Here is a 25,797-nt window from a genome sequence, read left to right as displayed (position 1 = left end):
AGGCGATCGAAGGCCTTCTCGAAGTCCAGGAAGACCTGCACGCCTGGCTGGTGTGTGGCCTCCAGGTAGCTGATCTCCTCCAGGTGTGCCAGCACGTTGTCCCCCGCCCAGCGCTTAGGCAGGAAGCCTGTCTGTGTGGCATCCACCACCTGATTCACTTGGCCCTGGCACCCGCGCCCCGGGAAGCGCCAGCAGCCTGGAGCACAGGAGCACGAAAAGGACGCTCTGGTGCCCCCGCCCGCAGCACCCACGCTGTACCTCTTCGGCCGCTGGGGCAGCCAAGTCGTGGATCCCCAAGCTTGGGGACTCGGCCTGCGACCGGCACATGAGTTCGTGGTCAGGGAGGCCACCACGCGCCGCCAGGTCCTCCACAGGATCAGCAAGGGAGAGGCCCGCCCCCTCGATCCGCTGCGGCCGGCCATCTGGGCCGACATCACGGACGATCGGTCACGTTTGCCCGCATCCGAGCTGTGCAGGTCAGCTGGCCACACTCACCCATGTCTTCATCATCTGCCCTCTCGCCGCCGGGGTGTGGGACTGGTTCGCAGCGACATGGGCCGCGGTGACCGGAGACGACGCGCCACCGCGCAGCGCCGACCTTCTTCTCGCCGATGACACCAGGATCTGGGGACCGCCGCGGCAGCTCAGGCAGCTCTGGGATCGCCTGCGGCTCGCTACAATCTGTCAGCTGTGGGCAGCATATCAGCGCGGCCGCCACCAGCCAGATGCGGCGGCGATCACCCCCGGAGCGGTTGCGGCTCGCATCCTGTCTTCCTGCAAGAAGGCCCTGCTTGCCGATTGGCGGCTCGCGACCGTCAACGTCCGGCAGACAGCAGGTGTGCTCAGCGACTGGCTTCGCGGACGCGACCCGATGATCACCAGGGAGCAGTTTGCGGCGCGATGGTGCCACCGCGCGGTCCTCTGCGCGCTGGAGGAGCTGCCGGGCGCGCAACCAGTCATCCACTGGAGTGCCCAGCATCCCGTGCCGCTTCCAGCGTGACGCTTCCGATCCACCATTCACTGTACCCAGCCGGCCACGGCTCTAACTTGATTGCCTTCTTTGCTGTGACCCCTGCCTCCAGCTGCAAGCCCTAGGCTTGCCCCGTGGGTCCTCCAACGTCACCTCAGCGGTGTTGCGTTGCCGGCGGGCTGGAGCGCGCCTCTGGGGATGAGGTTGCCCTCTGGTGCTTGGGACATGTCCATCGCTAGGAGCCTTTCTGTTGCCTTTCTGTGGTATGCCTTCATGCTTGCGCTTTTCTTAGGTATCGCATTATCCTCCTGCGGGAGTGCTCTGCGTGCCCCAACTCTGACAGGTTTCCCCAAATATCCTATTGCATGCGTGCTGGGAAGCGTGCGATTGGCACCTATGTAATAGCGGGGGCTCCCCCTTTAAAAAAAAAAAAAAAAAAAAAAAAAAACTTGGCTATCTGTATGACCATGCTCTCATTTGGCCTTCTGCCATGACACCCGCTCGTGTCGATTCTTGTGTTGAACTCACACCCTCTCTTAGGGGGGCCTTTGCGATAGGTGCTCTGGGCACATGGGCGCTAAGAGCCTTCGTCATACCATAGTCAGGCACGGATGACTAACCTTTCACCAGTCCCGATCCCACCCCGGCAAAGCCCGGCCTGTCGTTCCTTGTCTGAGACCCCTTTTGCCTTAGAGCCCTGGGACCACAGATTGCCTACCAGAAGCTTTGCGCCTCTCCTACCTCTAACCTTTGCCAGCGCGGAATGGGGCTCCGAGTCACGTGCTTCCACTGGTCGAGGGACCTGTCGAGCTCGGCCCAACACGGCCCCGGGGGTGCCTCCTTCACCCCTGGGGCACTGGCCTCGCCACCCAGTGCCGGTGGCCTCGCCCACCACCGGACGTGTTTGCGCGGCTCACCCCTTGGGTATCCCTCGGCCAGACGGATCCATCGTGCGCCCCGCTACCTGTGGAGTACCGTGCCGGAGAGCCAGAGCGTTGGCGCAAGCTTACAGAAGACCACCCTGCCCAGGGCTTTAGGCTATCAATAGTTTTCCAGTGATCCTCCGATGTTTCTGTCTCACCAGCAGCCCCAACAATCCCCTTGGCCTGTCATCCGTGGCCTTCTGCCTTAGTGTCTGTCCTCCTCACCATTCACAGTAGTTCATTGAAGGCTATCTGAAGGGTTTAGGGTTTCCAACCCCAGTATCCACCCTTGAACCTGAGCGGGTGTCTAGGACCTTGGACATGATGCCTCCTGCCTATCCCCGCCTCCAATGTGGTGGGTGTGTGTATCTGGTCGAGTTCTCACCAGCCTACCTGTTTTTCGCCTCATTTGCGGCTTCATATCTCCCATATGCCACCGTTTGCTTGTGCCCCACCTTGCTGGCAGATTGAGGCATAGTTTAGGGTCACATTGCCAGCCCCGAGCGGCACCTAGTGGTAATGGGTCCGAACGCGATCCTGTTCCATCCCTGTCGGCCAACCGTATAAACGTGCCTTTCATGTCTGTTCCACCACTGGTTGCCCGCACATCCATAATTGCCTGCCAGTGATTGATGATTGCCTGCTTTGCTGTGACCCCTGCCTCCAGCTGCAAGCCCTAGGCTTGCCCCGTGGGTCCTCCAACGTCACCTCAGCGGTGTTGCGTTGCCGGCGGGCTGGAGTGCGCCTCTGGGGATGAGGTTACCCTCTGGTGCTTGGGACATGTCCATCGCTAGGAGCCTTTCTGTTGCCTTTCTGTGGTATGCCTTCATGCTTGCGCTTCTCTTCAGTATCGCATTATCCTCCTGCGGGAGTGCTCTGCGTGCCCCAACTCTGACAGGTTTCCCCAAATATCCTATTGCATGCGTGCTGGGAAGCGTGCGACTGGCACCTGTGTAATAGCGGGGGCTTCCCCTTTTAAAAAAAAAAAAAAAAAAAAAAGTTCTCGCCAGCCTACCTGTTTTTCGCCTCATTTGCGGCTTCATATCTCCCATATGCTACCGTTTGCTTGTGCCCCACCTTGCTGGCAGATTGAGGCATAGTTTAGGGTCACATTGCCAGCCCCGAGCGGCACCTAGTGGTAATGGGTCCGAACGCGATCCTGTTCCATCCCTGTCGGCCAACCGTATAAACGTGCCTTTCATGTCTGTTCCACCACTGGTTGCCCGCACATCCATAATTGCCTGCCAGTGATTGATGATTGCCTGCTTTGCTGTGACCCCTGCCTCCAGCTGCAAGCCCTAGGCTTGCCCCGTGGGTCCTCCAACGTCACCTCAGCGGTGTTGCGTTGCCGGCGGGCTGGAGTGCGCCTCTGGGGATGAGGTTACCCTCTGGTGCTTGGGACATGTCCATCGCTAGGAGCCTTTCTGTTGCCTTTCTGTGGTATGCCTTCATGCTTGCGCTTCTCTTAAGTATCGCATTATCCTCCTGCGGGAGTGCTCTGCGTGCCCCAACTCTGACAGGTTTCCCCAAATATCCTATTGCATGCGTGCTGGGAAGCGTGCGACTGGCACCTGTGTAATAGCGGGGGCTTCCCCTTTTAAAAATAAAAAAAAAAAAAAAAACGGACGATCAGCGCAGCGGCCTGAGGGCACTTGAGGCGCGCTGACAGTTCAGAGCAGCGGCAGCGGTCACAGGGACTGGGGTCCTGGGAAAGCGGCCCCGGGGGGAGCCCGACCCCTCGTCCTACGCAGCATGGATGCGCCCGTCGCGGCAGCGGCCAGCTCCGTGGCCGGATCGCCAGGTTCCTGCACTGGAGCCTGCCGTTGAGCCAGCACAGTCCCAGGGTCCACCTTCAGACACGGTGGACGCCGCCGCGCCCGCTGCAGGGCAGGCCGCACCTTGGGCGCATGTGTGGAGGGTCATTTACACATCCCATCACGACCGGCGGCAGCGCACCACGGCCTGGCAGCTGCTTCACGGCAAGCTCTTCGTCTGCGCCTTCTCACAGCGCATCCGCCGCGCAGATCCAGCAGGACACAGCTGCCCGCATAGCGGCTGCGAGAGTCAGCCCGCCACACTCACCCACGTTTTCATCACTTGCCCCTTGGCAGCAGGAGTGTGGGACTGGCATGCAGCGACATGGGCAGCCGTCACAGGGGAGACCGCGCCGCCTCGCAGCACAGACCTGCTGCTGGCAAATGACACCAGGGTGTGGGAGCCGCCGCGGCAACTCAGGCCTCTCTGACAGCGCCTTCGCTTAGCTACCATCTGCCAGCTCTGGGCCTTTTACCAGCGCGGGCACTCCCAGCCACTTGACTGGGTATAGGAGTCACTTTTGCGACGCCGAGCGACGGAGTCAAGCACCTGGGCATTCTCTGTCTAGCCAGATGCTGCGGCCACAGCCCTCTACACAGCCATCTTGACCCGGGCAACTAGACCTGCTTCCGAACGGCAAAGGGTTGCCGGCATAGCGCTTGTGGAAATCCGAGCCCAGATGTTGCCACTCGAGGCCAAGATGCTGGGCAGGCTGCTGGAGCCAGAGCAACTGGCCGTCTTCTTCGACTTCTAGCTTCACAGGAATGTTCCTGCCTGGCGTAGCCTGGCTGGCAGAGCAGGACTTGCCTCGCTCTCAGCACGCCATAAGCACATCTGGCAGCTTCTTCTCACTTTCCCAGCAGCGTGGATGTCGGTGCCAGCAACCGTGAGGCACTACATAGGCTTCCCAGAAATTGTAGGGACAACGCCGCCTCAAGCCAGACTCGCTCAGCTACGACGCGGTCCGCAGTGAGCCACTATCTGTTCATTCTTCAAATTCTGGCCCTGCACATTCTGCAAGACGAGAGGTGTGGTGGCCAGAACGCGGGCCCGGCTCAGTTGCAGCGGATCCCGTTGGGCCCCTCCTGCTGCCCCCTCTCCTGAGGGTCTTCAGAAGGGAGATAAAGTCCCAGTTGTCATGTCCAGAAAGGCTGAAGTGGCAGCGCCAGCGCCATTTTTGTGCCAGCGCCGGATGCCGTTGATGTCGAGGCTATTAGGGGCAGGGAAGGCGATCGCAGGCGGCTTGTAGGCCGTAGCGAAGGTCAACGTGCCAGCGGGCCCTTAGTCTGGAGTGGCTATGTTTCCTGCTCTTGCTGCTGCAGCCACCAATCTGTCAGCTGCCTGGCGCGGCCCGATCCGCAAGGCCGGCAAACGAAGCGTGCGGTGCATGCTGGGCGGTGCAGGCGACGGCACGTGAGTTGAATTACGGCGATATTGCGGGTCTGCCCTGCTGGCGGCCAGGGCCTGGGGCTGAATCAACCTACGGTAACACGAGTTCCGCTGGTGTCAAAGCAGGCAACCCATACGAATCCTCTGACAGGCTCTTACTGGGCGGAGAGTGTTGCCTAGCATTCTGTGGCGCTAGTCCCTCGCTGCTGAAGAATCCCTTGACTGCAGCTGGAACGGCTCCGTGCCGGTGTATCGCTGCGACGCTGTCGCTGGGGAGAAGAGTGTCTGTCAGACGTCCATTCCAGGCAGTCCCATATTCGCGTGCTCGGAACGCTGGAGAGTTAAAGTGGTGCTGACGGAACGTGCACCTGGGCTACTGTGGCATCCTGTGCAGGGTGCTAATCCGCCAGCAGCACCTCATGTTGGCCGTCGCATTTCATTGGACTGGCGGCCGCGTGTCGCTCGCGGAAGCGACCCCCACCGCGGCGGCGGCGGCGGCCGCGGCGTTCGCTGCAGCGGCGCGCAAGCAGGTATTATACACTCAATGGGTGTCGCCTCCGAGACCACAGCTGTGCCGGCTGCGCATCGATGTCCATGTCTGCCTGTGCCTGGCTCACTGCTTGAAGAATCTCTGCATCTGGCAGAGGAGTGCAGTCCATCGGAGCGGCTGGCTGTGGGCCGCGAGCCGGCAAGAAACGCGCGCCGGTCCGCAGAGGCCTGCTGGCTGAAGGACATTCAGCCCTGCACGATTTGCACGAGGTGGGCTGCCATGATCGCCCCTGGGAGCGTGGCCGGCCTGTACGCAAGCTACGAGCCGCCGCTGCTCCGGGCCGGGTGTGTGGCTGCCCCGCGCGTGCGCGGACCTGTGCGGATTAGATGAGGACCGGAGCGGCGCGGCGGCTGTGACACTGCCTGCTGCTGCCGCTCAGCCCGGCAGGAGGCATGCTGGCTGGGCTGTCTCATCCGCCCTGGCATGACGTTGATCCGGGTGTCGCCGCCATTATAATCTGCTTCGCCAAGTGGGCTAGGTGTCTGGCATCGTCCAGCATCTAAATGTAGGCAAAGCAAGCCTTGCCGCTGACCACCAGAGGTCCGCCGGCTGTGAGATGTCCGGGGCCCGGGCAGATCCTCATAGTATTGCCGCAAACAACGTACAAGTCCCTAGGGACACCTACATTGTTTGCGGTGGTTTGGAGAGGTTCAATGCATGCTATCATGAGTATGCGACTCGACACGTGGAAGGATCCGATAAGGGATACGATATTTCTGATGCAGGGAGTGCGTGCGGTTTGCGAATGAAAATAATGTGTACCAGTGCTAGGCTGCACCCATGTAGGCCCCGGACATGTCGCTACAAACGCCCTGCAGCTGCGTATATGCCCAATGGCTCTCGGTAAGCCGATCTCAAAAGACATCGAGAACATCGTCATGCACTGTACCAATTTACGTTGCCGCGATCATCCGGAATCAAAGATGATCTCTTCATCACGTATGCATGCCGTCTCCCGGCAACTTGCTTGCACGTCTGAGTAGACCCAATGTGTGGGTGCAAGATCGCAGTGGACATTGGCAACCCTTTAAGTGATGTTGACATCATCATTGGCCCCATTTTCCTCAGGTGCTCCTCTAGGTTGGGCGGACTCGAAAGCATCATTGCCTCTTAGATCTCATCGTCCCTCGCTGCTGCAAATTCTGGCCGCTCAAATGCACGTTTAGATTATACTCCTGGTTCAACTTATCAGGGCCCAGCATTACAAATGATTGATGACCAACACACGCCGTGTTTTCCTGCCCAAGATCGTCGCTGGCCAGAACAATCAAATTTCTCTTCACGGTGCTCGTCACTCCTCGGCAATCCCTGCAAATCAGGTGCTTGTGACTCTTGGCAAAACCTTGAGAACAGCAGGACATGCCTCAAAGTAGCGCTTCCTCTGTCCAGAGTGAATAGGAAGAAATTTTCCCATGCCCACCCACCTTGTATCTGATCTTTGAGGAAGGATCGCATTAAGTTGGCAGGCCTCCTGCTGCTTTGGCAATGGACATGCCTGCCTGTTAGCCCAACCTGTTCCTATTTTCTTTGACCTTGGTATGTCTCAATATCCAGCTCAGCAATCACCTTAGCATTGCTGCAATGAAAACAGTCACTGGCATGAGAAGGGTCACCTGTAGTCCACACGATTCTTGGCGCTCACCAAAAGCCGAGGAGCTTCAAGTGCGCACCAGCATTCCGCATCAGCAGATGCAATCCCCTGGCACATCCATGCAACTTCTCACGAGCTTGAGTATGCTGCATAAAATTAAATAGTAAAAAAGGTTTAAGAACCTGATAATGCCCCGCCAAAGTTGAATGAAGACCATGTGTTGGCTAGAGCTGGGTGCTGGCAGCTTCTGTTATCTCACCTGCATTGCTTGTATATTATACAACAGAGCTCTGCACTCCATTTCTTTGAGAATTAGTGCAGTCTGTGTGTTCTGAAGCTGCCCTTGGGCATCATCCGGCCATCGGCGGAGGTCCAACAGGTCATTCTCCCTTGCCTTACTCTCCGCCTGTACATAAGGCTCACTTCTGCTGAACCCTTCCTTGAATTCCATAATTGATATCTACTGCAGGATTGACTCTCTACTGAGGGCAAATTGCAGAGCCCCAGCCTTAATATTAAGGTGTAGGTCTTAGCGAGCGTCTGATGTAAGAGATTCATTGAGATCACCTTCAGCTTCAGCACATCTTCTGCTGACAGTCAAAGATCTGCGCCGCGTCCTGAATCTCCACTGTTGCAGCGCTTGATAAGTTTAAACACTCCTGTGGTCCACGACAAGTACAGTTCTTCTTTGGTGACGTCCCTCTTACTCATTCATGGTTCTGCTGCATGTGCACCTAGCTGAAATGACAAGTGGACTCCAGCTTTGTCTCGGAAATGCAATCCAAGCTTGCCGCTGTCCTAGTCTCTCACCTGGCACCTTCTTCGCCTTCCAATATAGTACATTGCAAAGGCTGCTGTGCACATGGTGACTGACAAACATACAGCGCACTTGAAGGGTGAAACACCTGCGAATGCAAAATACCCGCTTGTACGACATAAAGCCACCGCTTCCAGCACCTTGGCTTGCCTATGCACACCCACAGAGCACAGCACTGACGCTTAAGTGCCGCACCTGTCTGCTCCGTGCTGAGTGACCTGTCCCCGCAGCATTTGTGGAACTCTATATTTAGGGTAATATTCTGCATACAAATGTTCGACTATGCACTTATTCACAGTAGCTACTACAGGAGGATTCACTTCACACACCTAAGAATGGGTTTTGCTGCACTTGACCCGTGTGAGAGCTTAGAAATGAGCAGACTGCGATGCAAAATGGATGCTAGGTGCCTTGTGCGCCATTTCAGGAGCTTTTGGTAAGCTGGCCAGGCAACAACCTTGCTAGGCTTGATTCCTTCAACAAGCCCTCCTGAAAGCGGCGCATCTTGATCCTTGCGGGAGATGGACCGCACCAGGGAGCCCTGCGTCACGTATATTGCGTTATTCTGGTTAATTGTTGCACCACACCACCTGCCGTGGGAGAACTGAGAACAGGGAGAACAGGGAAGTAGCTCGCCTGCAAAATGTTGTCACATATCACGGAGAACGTCATGAGGCTCAGAGCGGCGAAAAACTCTAGAACAATCGTCTAGAAGTCAATGGCATAAAAGCCTTGGAGCGAATAATTACAATGTTACTACCCATACGGTGAAGAAGAAGTGGGTAATAGCCCTTGGCCATGTGTCCTCTGTGGAGGCCTCTCTCTCAATATATTGCCTTTGAATCGTCGTGACGAGGTTCATTTGTGTCCATTTGTGACTGGTCATGTGTACAAATGGGGTTTCCAGATCATACTGTTCCCAGAAAGACGGGGGAGTGTGGGATTGCAAGGCTGCCTGCACTACACTACACGCCAATCACGTACATTTTGTGCAGCTGCTGATTCGTTTTCTTGGCGGCCAAGAAAACGAAGACTTGGCCTTTGGCTGTGTTCTGTGCCCTTCGGCTGTCTCTATTCATTTTATAAAGTTTAGAGGGTATTATCGTAAACCTAGCTGAAGCCAAAATCCAGACATCTTTCAAACGTTGGAAAAGAAATTCTGCTGATTCAGGAGTGCAGGGAATGATTCACATCCATCATCTCGCCTTTTGACTTGGAGATACTGCACTGAATTCTTGTCCCTTTCGTAGCTCGCTTACTTCTCTGCATCGAGCCTCTGCCTCGAGCATCACATCGTTGCTACAGGAACGAGACTGTTGTTGGGCTCTGCTTGCGTGCGTGCAGATGTCTGTTTTAAATTACGACGTTTTACGCACCGCTAAGGCTGCCCTGGATGAAGGATTGATTGACCAGCCTGATTATGACACAGTCAAAAGTTCTTTCTTGAGGGCGCAGCAAATCAAGGTGCGTCTGGGAATCTCGTAATCAGCCGCTGGCGTGAGCCCGATTCTTTCTGTGGTCATGCAACTTAAATCCTGCATCGTGTCACTCCTTGCTTTTTGCTTGTCAAGGCTGGGCTGGATGCTGGCTTCATCCCTGAAGCAGAATTCACAAATGTCAAGCGAGCTTTCTTGGAGTCTCTGGATATTGGCAGCAAGGCAACCGACGCGCATGACCAAAATCACGTCCTCCCAGGTACACAGTTTCGCTTGTTAATTAAAATAAACATCAGCCTGGGCACATATCTCTTCTCCTGGCACATATCTCACCTTTTTAATCTGCAATGGTGTGCGCCACCAGCTGAGACCAGCGCAGCCCAGGCAAAGCAAAATGCCATTCCGGCACCGCCGCAGCCAAAGTCTCAAGCACCCTCGCGTAGCACGCAGCCTGTGCCACCTGTTCAGCCCACACCAAGCAACAGCACAAGCCAGCCGCATGTCCCTGCCCCTCCTGCTCCATCAGTGACGGCAGCGGCACCAGCCCAACGGCCACCGTCACAGCAGCCAGACGTCGCACAGCCGCAGCCGGCCGCCACTTCCGGCCTCGTTCGGCTGGGGCGGACAGAGGTGCCGAAGAACATCCCCAATCTGGGTGGGAGGCGGCCAAAGCAGAGTCAGGCGGTAAGACACCGCCAGGGCCTGTGCTTTGCAAGGGCTTGCGGCAATGTATTGTGGAGTAAGGATGGTGTCTGATGATGGAGTGCCGATTTGCGGGTGCAGACATCCATGAGCGGGATCTCGGTGTCGGAGGATGCCGTCAACATGTACTACTTCCTCAAGGCCAAGTCATCGGTGAGGAGCTGACTCCCAAATATGTGTGACATGGGCCAGGCAGCAAAAGAAATAGATCATGTGTCCTTGCTCCCAGGATAAGCAAGTCTGAGAGTCGTTGCATGTGCTGCAGTATCGATGGGCAACATGGATGATCAACAATGACGGAAACGAGGTAAGAATGTACATGTAGTGCACAGTGCCCTTTCGCATGCAGCCACATTGACCAGCCACAGTGACGTGTGCTGTCACAGAACGTGGTGCCACTGACAGCAGGATTTCATTATTTCCCACTGATCGCCGTGTGCTTGCAGGTGGTCATTGCCGATCTTGGCTCCAAAGACTCCACATATCAAGACCTGCTTGCAGTCTTGCCAGGCTCAGACTGCAGATATGGAGGTACCTCTTTGTCACACTAAATATCTTTGGTGAGATGTGATTGTTGCTGCACATGCAGCACGCTTATACTGACTCGATCTTGTTCTGGTGGATACAGTGTACGACCACCAGTTCAAGAATAGCGAAGGCTGCATCTTCAACAAGCTGGTCTTCATCAATTGGTACCTTCCACTCTCTCACGCCTGGCATATACAAGAAATATCTGGGTCCTCTTCCGCACCCCTTCAAGATCTTTCAGTGCAATGCATTCGACCTGCTTGCTTGATGACGACAGGGCTCCAGATGCTGCTCGTATCAAGGCAAAGATGATGTACGCCAGCACCAAGGACTTTTTCAAGGGTTTTCTGGATGGTTTGAGCGTGGAGCTGCAGGGCAGTGACCTTGGGGACATATCCGAGCAGGATGTGGCTGAGGCCGTGCGATCAACTGTCACCCGGCAGTGAAGCCCCTCTGCAGTGTGGCAGTCTGCGGATGTGACGCAGCAAAATGGGTGGCACTTGTGTACATGCCTGGGGCAGTGGCAATGCTTGTGATACAGGGCGCAAGTACTGCGCCAGATAACTTTGCATTTCAGGCAATAACCTCTCCTGGAAGTGAGCGGCTCATGCTCAGGCAAAGAGCAGAAATTTGAGTTATAGAGTCTCTTGCTGTGTGTCTTGCTGTTCTGCTATCAACCCAAACTTTCCCTGGATGAGAGGGCATGTTGGCCTGGTCATACAAAGGCTCATGTCTTGTCGACCAGCCCCTGATGCACTTTGTGGCGCCTTTTCCGGAGTTAGGATCCAAGAGAGGTTTTAGGAGTACCGGAATTTCAGGACATGTAGGATTAGGTGAAATGGTCTCAGCATTTTGGGCATCAAGCTGCGCAGGATGCGAATGCTGCGGCCCCCGATCATAGCTTCAGCTTAGCTTGCAGCTCTGTAGTGGTTCAGCTAGCGAGCAGGAGCTGATCACAGTGCCACTGCAGTATTGCTCACGAGAAGGGAGGAAGCCCCACCAAAAGTAAGGGACCATAAGCACTGGCATACTAGTGGATATAAGTGGGACTGCCTACAGGGATCACAATCGCGCATTCCTGTTACAGATGAGGGTAGCTGCAATGCATACAACTTGTTTGAAACCATATGGTTTATAATATAAACTTTATATGCATACACACGCGTGCATGCGCATGAGGGCAGCTGCAGCAGCAAGGATGATATTGATATGGTCAAGGGATGCCCTATCACCCAGACTGAACCAGTGCAAAGCTCATGTATCAAGTTGCCCCCCCGGAGAATGCAGACATACTGGGCAACCCTGCCTTCCAATCGTGCATTCGTGTAGCCCTGTCACAAATTAGAACCCTGCAGGGGGTCAGGGGTCCCTAATCTATGCTTTGCACAGGGAATTCAAATCAGGTTGGCAACGTCCAACAAATAAGACTGATTTGTAAAAGAAGAAATGATGTTCGATCAGTTGCACGGACAAGACAACATCTAAAACAACATGGAGATCTTGGAGTCCAACCTTCTCATATCAGTAATAGGGGGCCTGGGCCGATGGGAAAGCCTCGATAACGGTCAGCAAATATATAGCAAAGACGACGATTGCATTGGTGTGTCCCTGGCAACATGCTCGTTTTAATTACTTTTCCTTATTCACATATTGTGAATTACCCGATGTGATGACCTCTCTTGTGCAGATTGCCTCAAGGATTTGCAGAGGTTCCTGCGTCAGGATGACCAGCGCACGAGGGATTGTTTCTTTACTGTGGGCAGATATAAGACCGCACGAAATGACTTGGTGCCATTGATCACCACTTATGCAGCCGATACTGACCTGGTCTACAACGCACGTGAGGCCCTTCAAGCACTTCTAGCGTTGCTGACCTAATGCTGCTGCTTGTCAACCCAATTTAAGAGATGTTTGCCTGTTTCAGTGAAGGTGGTCACCTTCCTGACCATGCCCATCGACCCTGAAAGCGACAACCACGCCCTCCAGGTCAGCACAGCCAACTGCACAGCCAACTGCCAAGACGTTCTGGGACACCCTCACGTAACTGCGAACGGTCACGAACGCCCATTTGTGAAATATGGCGCGTGTGTGCAGGTGGAGGTGATGCATGATGTGAAGGATGCGTTCCTGGCGCAAGACGCTCTGGCCGTGGTGGTTGCGTTGGTCAGCCGGCCCCTCATGCGGCATGCAGATGGCCACATGTCAGACAGGGACGTGCTCATCGTACAGCTTGTGGTCACTTTCCTGCGCAACTTGATTGTCATCCCGGATTCAGGGTCCTCATCAGGTGCTGCACTGCCCTTCCCTCATTGTTCTTGCAAAGTGCTGTTGTGGAGGACTCTGACCTCTGCCATCAAGGTTTGAGAAATGGTTGGAGTGAGCGTGCGCCTTACTGCAGGTTCAAGCGGCAGCCACAAAAGCAGGATGAGCTCAAAGCTGCTTTGTCGTCTGCACGAGGACTCTGTGCTTGAGCTGTTGCTTGTGATGGCCCAGCACACCTCGCGGGTATGCTCTATGTCACGTAGTCACGAGCTTAAGCATGAAAGAGGTTGTGTAATGGCATCTGCTTCCAAAGAACACGCTGACAGACCAAGGGTGTTGCAGGGCGCTCTGCAGGCTGATGCTCCCCTACTTCTCGAGATCTTTGCGGCTCTGTTCAACCACTGTGATGCTGAGGTCCTGCGGAAGCATGAGCCCAAGGCAGCAACACTGCCCAAGACCTCACTTCATGAGGTCCAGCAACCGACACCCACACCAAACCAACGGGCGCGGCTGGCGCCCACCAGCACCGTCATGCAGCGGCATCCCAGATTCGGAGGTGTTTTCACTACAAGGGCGGATGGCGCCAGGGCCCAGTGCAGCATTGGAAGGCCCATCAGTCAGGACCCACTAGGGCCTCTGGCATCAGTGGTCAGAGCTTCCAAAACGGTAGCTGCCTTCTACACTCCCTGTTGTTTGATGACTTCCAAGCAGAGACCTGACGACGCTGACATACGAGGGATACATGTGCAGGAGGACAGGCAGCCGCCTCGCATGGACAGCAACGCCCTGCTGATCTTGAAAGGATTCGCGGAGCAGTTCCTGAGCAGCAGCTACAACCTCCTCATGGGCGGCCTGCGCAGAGACCTGGAGCCGGGCTTGAACATCAGCAGGCTCTCCGAAGAAGACTTTCTGCGCTTCTTCAAAGTCGCTGGCTTCTTCACTTGTTTCGTTCGCCAACAGCAGGTGCGTCGGGGCTGCTCTCACGCATTCCCAATCCTGCCTAGAGACTCACAAGAGATGTGAACGCCGTCAATGCTGGTCTTGATCGTGCGCAGGAAGAGGTCCAAAAGACCCGGCAGAGGAGCGGCGTAGATGGAACCATTGGCTCTGAGGAGTCTCCATTCGCCTACATTTCAGCCACAATGGGCTGGGAGATGTTCTACCTTGTGCAGTCTGTATGGCACGCCATCATTGACCTGCCTGCTGCTGCGCCAGAGTCAAAATGGGACATGCAGGCACGTCAGACCTCGCATGTGTGTCTGTGAAGCATGCTAAAGACCTTGGATGCGGAGAGGACTGGCTGGTCATGATGAGCTGTGCGTGTGCAGCATGCCAGCCTGGCCTTGCTGAAGGAGATGTTGTTCACGCTGGACATAGCTCAGAGGACCGGTACCGAGGCCGACAAGAGAGCTGCAGACCGGCTGCAGCGCAGGTGCTGGAAATGTTCATTTCGTTCAACATCTCCCCTGCCCTTACTGGTGACCCACTGCACACACTGACTGCTCCCCGCTGCAGGCTGCTCCATGACGATCAGAAGGAGAGTGGTCTCCTGCCAGTCTTGGCTTGCCTTGTGAAGCACTTCGTTTACAAATTTCAATCCAAGGAGCACGCCCGTGACCTGGTTCAAGCCCTGCATCTCGTCCTGCGCATGTTGGAACGGTTGTCAAAACAAGGTGACTGCACTTCCCATCGCTTGCCAATACATCGTGCTCTGGTGCTGTAGACCAGGCTTGCATAAGTCAAGGCAGCTAGAGTCCAGCAGAATTCTGTGGTTGCAGAGGCCGGCGGGTTCCTGGTGCAGAGACGCACAGCTGCTGCCCGCCGGAGGAAGGCCAGCAAGCAGAGTGAGGCGGTCCTGGAGCCAGGCAGCGACCACGAGGAGAAGGCTGCCACTAGTGATGGCACTGACCAGGGACAGTCAAGTCCCACGGCCGCCGCAGGGGACACCGCTGCTCCAGCCGCTACGCCTGCGACGCCGGCCACTCCCCTTCGCCAGGCTGGTCATGCCAGCAGCTCAGAGCACGAGGTGTCATCGGCCGCGAAGAAAGGCCGCGACAAGGACCCCCTGGAACAGCTGCTGGAGGAGGAGGGAGAGGTGCGCAGCGCATCGCCCGCATGTTCTGGTGGTGGAGAGCAAAGTCGGGCAAGCTTCATGTGCCTGACTTGATCCCCCCAATGGGCATCCATATTGTAATCCACTGGACCCTAAGGCGCCAGCTCGATCTGCTTGAAAGCACCTAGTAGGAAGGGCAGGATGCAAAGACAGGCCTGGCTCGGTCATGGGGGCATTCAGTCTTTTAAGAATTGAGAGTCAGGACATGGGCAGAGAAACCTCCTGTACCAGAGCAGGATAATTGCAGATCTTGTGTGGGCGCATGCAGGACCAGCAGGAGCTCGAGCATCGGCTCAAGGAGGTGGCATGCGACCTGCGGCAGCGAGTGCGCCAGGAGCTTGCGTTCCCTGCCATCGTGCACTTCTACACGTGGCTGCTGCAGGGTGCGTGCTGCTGCTCTCAAGCTTCACTGCCAACAGTCCACCTGCGCACATTCCTGCTGCACCACCAGCGCAGACATTAAGATGCCGTGGTGCCTTACAGGTTATGCCACCAACAGCCGCTTTGTCAACCACTGTCTTATCACCTTCCTCCAGCGCATCGCGGACCCTGATGGCCTCAACTTGGAGCCCATGCTGTACCAGGTGATTCATGCCTACACTGCCTCATGGAAGCTGTCTGTATCTCAGCACCTACAGGCTGCCAGGTCAGACGCCTGTCACGCAAAGGTTGACAGGGCAGCGCCGGCCGCATGTCCGCAGGTGTCCGTGCTGCGTGTCTTGCACCAGGTCCTGTCGGACGCGCCCTTCCGCAAACAGCCTGGCGCCTCTGAGGTGCTGTCCTTCGCGGCGCGCATAGTGCGCAGCGTCATTGCAAAGCTGGTGCCTGGCCCAGCGGACGAGGATGCCTGCCGTGCCGCTGCAGGTGCCTCCCAACGTTTGCTTTAAGCATGTGCACATCCCATCAAGGTTGCATGCATCCCCTGGAGTGGCTTCTTCAATTCAAGATGGTTATGGCACTCTCCTCAACTGCCTCAGAATATGTGGCGTGGTATCTGCAGATGAAGGGGAGGATGGGCAGATGGGCTGCGAGAAGGCTCTGCAAAAGGGGCTTGCAGCCATGATGTTCGTGGAGCTCCTGTTCTGGAAGAACGCCCACGACTCCGAAGAAGTCCGTGACGAGTACCACTGGAAGGTTCTGTGCTGCTCCTTGAAGCCCTTAGGAATTAAATTCCAATCCACATGACTGGGTGACACCAGCCTGCCCTGGACTGACATTGGCGTGTGCCCTCAGCAGGTGCCTGTCCTATCAACTGGCTGACTGAGACATGTGCTCAATGCTGTGACGGCAGGCGACATACAGGAAGGAGCAGTCCGGGGCTGGGGAGGATGCAGAGCAGTCGGATGCATCCGGCTCTGATGCGGCGGCTCCACACGCGGCGGCACCCCAGGGGCAACGAAGGAAGCGGGCGCGGTCTGCGATCGCTTTCAGCGCGGATGACAGCACGCTGTTGGTAGACCTCTTTGAGAAGCACGGCAACAGCAAGGGCTATGTTGACCTCATCCGCACTGACATGAGCGACAGGTTCAAGCGCTCCCAGATCCAGCGCCAGCTGAAGGCCCTCGGCCTCAAGAAGGGCCAACTGACTGACCGCCAGGTATATTATTCACCTTATCCAAATTCTGCCGTGGTAGATGCTGCGTTCCAGCAGAATAAAAAGAGGTCATGTGAGCGCGGCACAAAGTATTCACAGCGCGCTATGCTGTGCCGTAGAAGGGCGAGCTGCAGCGGCTGTTCCATGCGCACAAGGGCAAGCGTGACAGCCTGGCGAAGATCGCTGCAGAGCTCCCCGGGCAGCTGAGCAAAGGGCAGATCCGGACCCAGCTGCGCCGCCTTGGGCTGCAGCTGAAACAGAGTGGTGCTGGACAGGAGCAGGTATGGTGCCACTTCTCACCCCTCTGCACATGGTGCTCATTTGGCCGGACTTAGCACTGTGCTTGGGAGTTTAGAATCATGCATACGATAAGAGAAACAATCTGGGGTTTGGCCTGTATGTCTGATGTGTCTCTTTTGCCATTTTAAGCAGAGCTTCAAATCATTGAACAAAAAGTATTCCCCAATTGTAATATTTTCCCCGACGCCATGGTGCTGCCAAGCAGGGTGGTGGACAGCGCAGTGATTCTGAGGACTCGAGCAGGGGGGTGGGCAACCTCTTCTCTGACGCCAGCGCATCCCACACCGACAGTGAAGCGTCTTCAGACCAGGTGCTCACCAATGACTAGGATTGTCCTGTCAGGCTTCTGATTGTGAGATTCAGATGACCTTAGATCATTGCATTGCTTGCAGGCCGGAAAGAAGTCCAGGAGGATTGGAGATGGTAGTGCAAAGGCCGCATCACCTGCCCTCTCAAGCTCATCATCTGATGCAAACAGCGGCTTGGATGAACCAGACAAGGAAAATGGAAGGCGTCAAGACATGCAGGGGACCAGATTTGAGTTATATGGAAGCGGTGAAAGAGGGCCAGAGGATGATGAGCTGATGCAGCTGTTGCAAGATACAGAGCAGCAGGCGAAAGTGCCAAACCCTCCTTCAATGAAGAACGCGGGAGGCAGAAAGCTCACGCGCATTACGAAGCGGGCACTGGTTTTGTCCACTGTGGTTCCTGACAATCTGGAAGACTTAGAGGATGATTAAGAGTATTTGAGAAGATGAGGTGTATTGTTGAGACACACGCTCTGTAAAGTGATAGTGATAAGAGAGGGGCATCTGGAATATGTCATAGACAGTGTCAATGAATGTAATAAGCCGTTGGACACCCAGTGCAAATCATATGGTTTTAGGGAAAAGGAGTTTGAAAGCGTCAACTTGAATGGTACCAATATTTCTGCAGATCATCCAAAATGATTACACAAGGCCATATCTGACGATTGGTCAAAGTGGCAAAGCAAAATCACCAGTATGCATCATAATAGTTTTCAGTATGTTCCGCAAAGCAGGGCACAAAATTGGCTTTCCATTTGGAAGTCCATCTCTCTCACTCAGCGTAATATCTATCCTACTTGCAAATTACAAAATGGCCTGCTCACAGATTCCTCTTCACTGAGTCCTTGGCATCATCAGCAGCACGCTCAGTCTTCCTGGACGCATCCTTGGCTGCTCCCTTGGTGTCGTCAGCGGCGTTCTTGGCCTTCTTCTCAACATCTCCAGCAGCGTCCTCTCTGCAATGCACACAGGTAGAAGTTTCATACTCAGCACACGCCATTTACGTGCTTCATGGTGTCTATTTCGAAGGCTTGACAGAATAAGTTGAGCACAGCAGCGAAGAGGGGATAAAAACACAGATGAATGTGCAAAACACACAGCTGACATTCAAATGGAACGGCTCCTCACCCCTTGCCCGCAAGGTCCTTGGCGGCGCCCTTGGCGTCACCAGCTTTGTCCTTCACGAAGTCCTGTGCGAAGCAAAAATCAATGTATTTAATGTTTCTCCCAACTTTTATTTTAGAACTTGTTCATCATGTTGTCATGCCCAAGATGCTTGTCATGCCCAAGACAAATTCTTACAAAGACATCATGCTCACCTTGGCATCACCAGCCTTCGACTTGACTGCACCAGCAGCGTCGCTGACGGCATCCTTGGCGTCCTCTGCCGCGTTCTTTGCCTTGTCGCCGATGGACTGCAGAGCACAAGAGAATTATCAGTAAGACAGGGCATACAGGAGGATCGGACGCCACACGCCATCGAGTCAGTAGTGGAGCAGCTTCTCGGCGTCTACAAGAACAGTGGAAATCTTCTAAGATTATCGGCACAATGCTTAGCTCCCAAAAGAAATGCACGAGACAGAAACAAGACGAATCGCTGAAGCTTCCAATGCCTATAGAAGCGCCGTTGTGTGCGTGATGAGCCACACCAACAAGGCACCCACGACAGACAAGCTAGTCAAGATCACGTCTGCGCTAGGACGCGTCAACATTGGCAACGATCTTCTTGCACACTAGGATGCTGGGAGCCTCCCAACACGCGAAATTGGTGTCCAGCGACACGTGATTGGTGGACACACATGTAACCCAGTGTCCCTGGACACCATCAGAGACCAGCGTCCCCAACAGGGACGGTGAAGAGTGTGTACAGCAATCTTACCTCGGCACGCACGACCAAGCTGCGACGCTGGTGAACCACAGGCGAGACGCGGGCACGCACACGCGGTGCAAGAGCAGCAGATCGGAAGGCAACGGGAGCGCGCACTGAAGTCATTGAAAGAGCCATGATTTTTTTGCTTGGAAAGCTTTGGTGTATATCGATGCTGTGTAATTTAAAATCTTTGATTAAAACTTGTGAGAATTCTTGCTCTGCCCCTCGCTCATGTGTTCGGTTGTCCGAAAATACACTAGCTTCCCTCATCCTGGAAGCTGGCAGTGATATTTATGAGTCAGCATATCTTATTTTGGCCCCTTGTTTCCAAGTTGAATTCTTGATTAAACAGCTGCAAAGGGTGCTGTGAAAACTGCTGGCACTGTGATGTGCAATCTCTTTCTTCCTCTTCTGTGGTACGTATCTCCATGCATGCCACCATTTTATGATATATGTGTGCATCAGCTTCAGCAAGATTGGGTGTGATGCACTGCCTCCGAGGCACCGTGTGACTACCAGTGGCAGGCTGGCAGTGACAGTGACTGGCAGGCTGGCAAATGCGGCAAGCTCACTTAGTGGCTCTACGCTAGGACTTCACATTGTATTACATCAAAAGCTGGAATGCTCCTGAGACTGAAATGCCAAGTCAGGCAGGCAGCGTTGCCTTGCAGACTCTGCAATGCAGAGGACAGGCCTGTGACGTCCATCAAATGTCCAGCCTGGCCCAGCCTGGCCTTTCTGAGAAGCACGAAGGCAACAACGCTGCTGACCAGGATCCTGGCTCAAGTCCATCACAGACTCCCAGAAAGCAGATAAGGTTTACTGGCGGCAGTGTACAGTGCTGCTGCTGGGTATATTTATGCCAATATCACGGTGGTGATGTCATACTTGATCAGCGTGATCAGCATGATGCCAACAGCTGCTGGTAGCACCTTCAAAGGTGATGCTGCCATGCGGCAGGTCATACCGCATGAAGATGCACACTTGTTGCTCTCAGAGGAGCTGGTCATCGAATCGGATCAGATTGGATCGATACTATGATGATCTTCAACACCATGATGGCACTGTCATGTAAAGCATTGCAGACCATTCTGAACAACCTTTTTCAGTCATTCTTGGATATTGCCCATTCCACAGGTGCTTGCCTTCAAGACTAATCGCTGTCTTTGATGTCCATAGCTGTTTAACTGCCAAGACAGCTAATGTGTTACTCGTTGTTCCTGCCAGAAAGCTGCGAAAGGCTGCATGTGAAATTCCAAAGCTGCCATATATTGACTCACCAGGTCCGAGCAAAACTGCCTAAAATAGGTAAATATTTTTGCATTAATGCAAGATGGGAGTACCTCATAGTCAAAGCACAGATATGCCACAAGTGCTTGACACTCACAGGTCAGCAGGTTGCATCATTACATCCGATGTAGAGTACTACTAGTAGTACTCTCAGCGCTGCAAGCATAATCCATTTACTTTGATGTATCATTCATGCTTGCAATTGCCGGCTAGCTGTTGATGGCAATCAAGACTGTTGATGCCTATTCCTTCAAGATCCCCCTTCCCCTTATACGGAGTAGTCCATCTCTCGTTTTCCAGAAATCCCTGTCTTTCGGGGAAAACCTTTTGTGCCACCTTCTCGGAGGCAGGAAGCTGCTGAGTCGGAATTTTGAATGAATGCTGTTTGGAGATGAGTTGAAGATGCCTCTAGAAACTACATAACTCCAAAAGGATTATGTGGTAGATTGTAAAGGCTGTGACTGAGGGTAACTGAAAGCTGAGACATCGGAGCAAACTTTCAAGGGCTGGCACGACGACCGACAGACGGACCAATGGCATCGCAAAGAGTTCTTGCTTTGCTGTTGTTCGTCCTCCTCGCCGCACCATCTAGCATCCAGATTTCTGCAGCCGCTCTGAAATCGGATGAACAGAAGGCAAGTATCATTCATCATTGGCACAACAACGTGCTGCTATGGATCCTTTGTGCACGCGTGCTTGCTAAAATGGAATTGGGAATCGGACGGAATCCGGACTAGTCGGGGAACGCAGACATGATTATGTACCTCGTAATGCCATGCTCACGAACTGTGACACTCAACGGGCCTACCTGCCCGTTTGTGATGTATATGTCACTGTCTGCAGGAGCCGGGTATTTTCCAGAAGGTGACCGACAAGGTCACAAACGTCTTCAATGATCGAACTGAGCAGGCTAAAGCCAAGTACGTGTTTGGTCCCGATTGTCATCTAGAATCTTGCAGAATTGTATGACCACCTGCTCCAGCTTTGTTTCCTGATCGCAGCACTGTCCCACAGAGCACTGCCTTGGATTTGAAGACGCTTCTGGTGGTGAGTACACCGCGCATTCTCTGCATGACGCAAATATTGTGTTGCAGGGCTGCGGAAGCAGAGAAGGCAGCAGCAGAAGCGAGCCACTTGGTCAAAGACGCTGAGAAATGGGATAATGCTGATCAGGGGAAGAGCACCTGGCAGGTGCTCAAGGCTGCCTTCTTAGAATGAGCAGCGAATGTTATGCGTAAGGCAGTCCTGTCAGTTTGTGAGAAATGCATCATGGATGAATATTATGGTGTTTCTCAGGCTGTGAAGGACACTGTGCTCGGAACATCCGAGACAGCTGCTGAAAAGGCTAGGGAGGCTGAACAGCAAGTGCGCGAAGCAGCCGCAGCAGCTGGCCAGAAAGGAAAGGCCAAGGTCGACAAAGCCACCAAGACCACAAACAAGGTGCAAATGTCGGAGTCAGACATTGCAAAACAAGCACAGATTGCTTACGACACGCAGCTTGGTGACTCTGCATGGCACAAGGTTAGTGCAAGCAATGTGCATGGGCACTCACTTGCTTGTCCAGCCAGTGTATGTTGATAGAAGGGAAGCTAGGGTCCCGTGACATTTGCAGACATCTAATGGAATCTGTTTGGCCAGCAGGTGACTGAGGAAGCCAGGAAGCATTCGGACATGCTGAAAGACAAGGCATCAAGGGGTGCTGGACATGCAAAGGATGTGACCTATGATGCAGCAGACTCAGTCCAGCAAGGAGCCAAGGACACAGCAGGAAGCGCTCAGCACCAGAGCGAAACTGCCTGGCAGAAGGTCAAGGAGGTTGTCACCGACGCATATGAGCATGTAAGTCCATTTTGGCGTTCCATGTTGCCACTTGTATCTGGTCTGATGCTTGGTTAAACTGGGGCTGTGGAGATGTTTGATCTATTGAACGTGTGCAGGTTGTGGGCGGTGCAACTGACAAGTCAGCAGAAGCTTCAGAGGCAGTGAAGGGTGCGCGTGACGCCGCTTCTGGGAAGTATGAGCAGGCAAAGCAGGTGGCATCAGATGCCGCGTCAAGTGCTTCTCAGCAGGCCCAAGACACAGCTTCTCAGGCCCAGGATGCCACAAAGCATGCCAAGGAGCAGGGCGAGTCAACGTGGCAGCGCGTGAAAGACACAGCGTCACAGGCATACGAGAAGGTAAACTATTTAGTGGGTGCTATTCCTTTAATGAAAATGTGGGGCCTTCTATATTTGTGGGAGGCCAGTGTGGCTTCTTTAATTTGCAGTGAAAGGTATGACAACAGTGCTGTTCTCTCACATGTAAGTGTTGATGGCTGCAGGTGGCGCATGCTACCTCGGGATACAGCCAGGATGCCGAGGAAGCAGTGGATTCAGCAAGCAGGACAGCATCAGAGAAGGCACGGCAGGCGCAGGCTGCAGCTGGCTCAGCCAAGGATGCTGGGGCCAAGAAGGCAAATGCAGCATACAACACTGCTGCAGAAACAGCACAGAAGGCCAGTGACAAGTCCAAGAACGCGGGCAGTGCAGCCTATGATGCAGCAGCTGAGACAGCACAAAAGGCCAGTGACAAGACAAAGGGCGCTGGACGTGCAGCCTATGACACTGCAGCAGACGCTGCGCAGAAGGCAAGTGAGAAGACAAAGCAGGCTGGCAGCGTGGCGTATGACACTGCAGCAGACACAGCACAGACGGCAAGTGACAAGACAAAGAAGGCTGGGCGTGCTGCCTATGACACTGCAGCAGACACAGCACAGAAGGCAAGTGACAAGACAAAGAAGGCTGGGCGTGCTGCCTATGACACTGCAGCAGACACAGCACAGAAGGCAAGTGAGAAAACGAAGCAGGCTGGAAGCGGGGCATATGACGCTGCAGCAGACACAGCTCAGAAGGTGAAGGAGAAAGGGAAAGACGCTGCTGATGCCGCCCAGGCAGCTGCTGGAAATGCCGCAGACACAATAGCCGAATACATGCAGTGGGCCAAGCAGAAGGCTGTGGACCTGCAGAACTCCGGGCGCTCTTCCACTGAGGTACATCCACTTGACCACCGCGTCCAGCAGTGTCTTTGCTAGATCACTGCAGGACCGCATCACAGCACGTGAAGCAGGCTTGTTGATGCCCATTTTGCTGGTCACACAAGCATCTGTTTGATGGAACCTGTTTGCCTCTGCAGAACCTGAAGAAGCTGGCGAGCGAGAAAGTCACTGCTACCAAGGACAGCTCGGCGGCAACAACAAAGAGCGCGTCTGATGCTGTGACCAACCGGCTCAACGCTGCTCGCGACAGTGCTTCTGGGCAGCTGGAGGAGGCACGCCTGACAGCTGAGCAGCAGTGGCAGAAGGCGCAGAAGGCATGGCAGTCAGCCACGGGCGACAACCGCTCCACAGCTCAGAAGCAGTGGGACAATGCCCAGGTAATGGACATGAAGGTGTATTCAGAAAGTCTGCTTTGACTGCATGCAGATGTGGCAAATATTGCTCAAGAGATGGTAGTGATCATTTGCTTATGTCACATACACTGTGTCTGTGCAGGCGCTGCGCGCAGACATCAACAAGAAGATCCTGGAAGCTGAGCGCCAGCTTGAGAGCTCGTATGTCTCCTCTCGCGCAGCCATCGAGAAGAAGTGGGCTGATGTGCGGTCTGAGCTGTGAGTCCAAACTGGTGCATGCTTTCCAATGTGCTGACCAGACTCTTGAGAGTATCTCAGTTTGTCGTAGATCCATTAGGTTGCTCCCAATTTCGGCCTCCAGGTAGAGTGTCCTAGAATGGTTACCAGTAGTGTTAGGTCGTCTTACCTCTGTCTCTTGTTTCATCAGCATGTGCCCCTCAATCAGTCAAAGTGACCTGAACTTGGACTTGCCAAAGATCTTGCGCAAGTCAGTACTTGTCAGGATTTCCAGACAGTATATGCTTTTTAAGCTGCGAGAGGGACTTTGGTCTACATCAGTTCTGCTCACCTGTGTTTGTTTGCATGCACAAACTATAATTTTGTTGGAAATGGGTGTAAAGGAGAAAATCTGCTTCAGTAGTAAATGACTATTCTCAATAAGTCCATGCAATGGTTCACAAAAGGCAGTATTGATAGCACATGCACGCCAATGTCATGAAAAGCCTTGATGAACATTGTGCTTGTGCACCAATGATTGGGATAACTATTTTGGGATACTGTAGTCAAGAGATGGTTTTAAAGAGGAACACAGAAATGAAGCGAATTGAGAATAGTCATTTATAGATTATGTGTCTCACCACCTTGTCCGCAGAGCAAGTGATCATGATTCAGGATGGAACCGACCAGCAGATACCGGTACACCTCTTTACAGCTACATTATCTCACTCTCACATTGTCTTTCTGGCGTGCAGTGTTGGAGTTCCCTCAAATGTTCACACTGGTCCCACATACTTGTCTAAGACGATTTGGCTGCTGTGGTACGCTGGCTCTTGTTCACCGCGCTGGCCCGAGCCAATGCTGCTTTCTGCAGTGAGAATCACTCATGTCAGCATTCCTGCATTGTGTATCATATAAGGAAACAAAGCAGCTCCATCTGGATCATAGCGAATGCAGTCTATGCATTAATACACTAATGGCTGACACCAATCTTCTGCTCTCCCAGTAAACTGTTTGCGAGCCCCAGGTAACTTACCTTCAGGTCTGGCCTGACTGTGTGAACCTCCTTTCCTAGCCTTATTGCTGCCCGCCTGAAGTTCTTGTTCTTCTTGGTGGCTTTGGACCGCGAGTCCCTGGGCTTGTTGGAATTCTTTGGGATGTTCCGAGTCACAGCAAATGAGCCCTCCTCAGCAGCCTCAACGTGCACAATCTTCTCGTTAGCAATCCCTGCAATAACACACAATTACCCACAGTTCAGTCCAGGAGTAGGAGACTTCCATTCTGTGGTCTTATGTATTCATGTGGAGTCTTTGAAAACAAAACTATACAGCAGCTTTTCTCACAGATCGTACTGAGGCAGCAAAAGTTCAAAGATCATATGTGTTCTATCACGAGATCTGATCTTCTAACACGATCGCCACATATCCTTTAGTGTAACCAATCGGGCGTGCCTTTCTGAATGTGTAAGCCTCACCTGAGTACTTGTAGGAGTTCAGATTGTAAAGATTGCCCGGCTCCGCAGAAAATTGCGAGCCATTGAGGCCCTTGTGCAGGAAGCAGTTGTAGTTCTTAACGAGCTGCCACACTAGCTGAGAGGGCGCCATCGCGTTCAGTGCTTCAATGTACATTGCGCTCTGTGCTGCATGCGCCGCCCTGTCAAGTGTCATCAGGCATACGGCGTTCCTCCCTACTGTCAATGGTCGTGAGATGCTCACGCCTTCCCAAATCGATGCCGT

The 25,797-nt window shown here is 54.0% G+C and overlaps 6 protein-coding genes across 6 annotated transcripts; 4 read left to right on the top strand and 2 right to left on the bottom strand.

Moving 5' to 3' along the window:
* Nucleotides 1-1,733: 1,733 nt before the first annotated feature.
* On the top strand, nt 1,734-4,138 carry COCSUDRAFT_58048 (hypothetical protein; the record flags this gene model as incomplete). The annotated part of the gene is made up of 2 exons (XM_005644828.1): nt 1,734-1,964; nt 3,563-4,138. The coding sequence occupies 2 exons, from the start codon at nt 1,734-1,736 to the stop codon at nt 4,136-4,138; spliced, it is 807 nt and encodes a 268-aa protein (XP_005644885.1).
* Nucleotides 4,139-9,217: 5,079 nt separating this feature from the next.
* COCSUDRAFT_25508 (actin depolymerizing protein) lies at nt 9,218-11,742 on the top strand. Its single transcript, XM_005644827.1, has 8 exons — nt 9,218-9,519; nt 9,627-9,750; nt 9,856-10,175; nt 10,275-10,346; nt 10,459-10,500; nt 10,640-10,724; nt 10,822-10,885; nt 10,999-11,742. Exons 1-8 carry the CDS (start codon nt 9,400-9,402, stop codon nt 11,165-11,167), a joined length of 996 nt encoding a protein of 331 aa, XP_005644884.1. The 5' UTR covers nt 9,218-9,399; the 3' UTR covers nt 11,168-11,742.
* A 470-nt stretch (nt 11,743-12,212) lies between these two features.
* COCSUDRAFT_58046 (hypothetical protein) lies at nt 12,213-17,318 on the top strand (the record flags this gene model as incomplete). Its single annotated transcript, XM_005644826.1, has 16 exons — nt 12,213-12,285; nt 12,646-12,707; nt 12,816-13,008; nt 13,120-13,226; nt 13,338-13,511; nt 13,734-13,946; nt 14,039-14,158; nt 14,312-14,372; nt 14,762-15,078; nt 15,365-15,479; nt 15,580-15,680; nt 15,798-15,960; nt 16,097-16,230; nt 16,388-16,693; nt 16,810-16,971; nt 17,196-17,318. The coding sequence occupies 16 exons, from the start codon at nt 12,213-12,215 to the stop codon at nt 17,316-17,318; spliced, it is 2,424 nt and encodes an 807-aa protein (XP_005644883.1).
* Nucleotides 17,319-18,118: 800 nt separating this feature from the next.
* COCSUDRAFT_44244 (hypothetical protein) lies at nt 18,119-19,303 on the bottom strand (the record flags this gene model as incomplete). Its single annotated transcript, XM_005644825.1, has 4 exons — nt 18,119-18,254; nt 18,427-18,488; nt 18,618-18,713; nt 19,178-19,303. 4 exons carry the CDS (start codon nt 19,301-19,303, stop codon nt 18,119-18,121), a joined length of 420 nt encoding a protein of 139 aa, XP_005644882.1.
* Nucleotides 19,304-20,077: 774 nt separating this feature from the next.
* COCSUDRAFT_58044 (hypothetical protein) lies at nt 20,078-24,107 on the top strand (the record flags this gene model as incomplete). The annotated part of the gene is made up of 9 exons (XM_005644824.1): nt 20,078-20,128; nt 21,302-21,378; nt 21,553-21,649; nt 21,755-21,898; nt 22,100-22,297; nt 22,396-22,635; nt 22,779-23,486; nt 23,630-23,869; nt 23,988-24,107. The coding sequence occupies 9 exons, from the start codon at nt 20,078-20,080 to the stop codon at nt 24,105-24,107; spliced, it is 1,875 nt and encodes a 624-aa protein (XP_005644881.1).
* Nucleotides 24,108-24,626: 519 nt separating this feature from the next.
* COCSUDRAFT_67589 (ribosomal protein L28e) lies at nt 24,627-25,728 on the bottom strand (the record flags this gene model as incomplete). The annotated part of the gene is made up of 3 exons (XM_005644823.1): nt 24,627-24,929; nt 25,098-25,288; nt 25,536-25,728. The coding sequence occupies 3 exons, from the start codon at nt 25,726-25,728 to the stop codon at nt 24,861-24,863; spliced, it is 453 nt and encodes a 150-aa protein (XP_005644880.1). The 3' UTR covers nt 24,627-24,860.
* Between the last annotated feature and the right edge of the window lie 69 nt (nt 25,729-25,797).

The sequence above is a fragment of the Coccomyxa subellipsoidea genome, assembly GCF_000258705.1.
Source record: "Coccomyxa subellipsoidea C-169, whole genome shotgun sequence".
In the NCBI taxonomy this organism is placed as follows: domain Eukaryota; kingdom Viridiplantae; phylum Chlorophyta; class Trebouxiophyceae; family Coccomyxaceae; genus Coccomyxa; species Coccomyxa subellipsoidea.
This window is presented reverse-complemented; position numbering and strand designations above follow the sequence as displayed.

Bases quoted from the DNA above. Each gene is read 5' to 3' on its own strand.
- COCSUDRAFT_25508 (XM_005644827.1), top strand. From the start codon at position 9,400: ATGTCTGTTTTAAATTACGACGTTTTACGCACCGCTAAGGCTGCCCTG. The intron at 10,347-10,458 runs GTGAGGAGCTGA...CATGTGCTGCAG, and splicing joins TCCTCAAGGCCAAGTCATCG to TATCGATGGGCAACATGGAT. The intron at 10,886-10,998 runs GTACCTTCCACT...TGATGACGACAG, and splicing joins AAGCTGGTCTTCATCAATTG to GGCTCCAGATGCTGCTCGTA.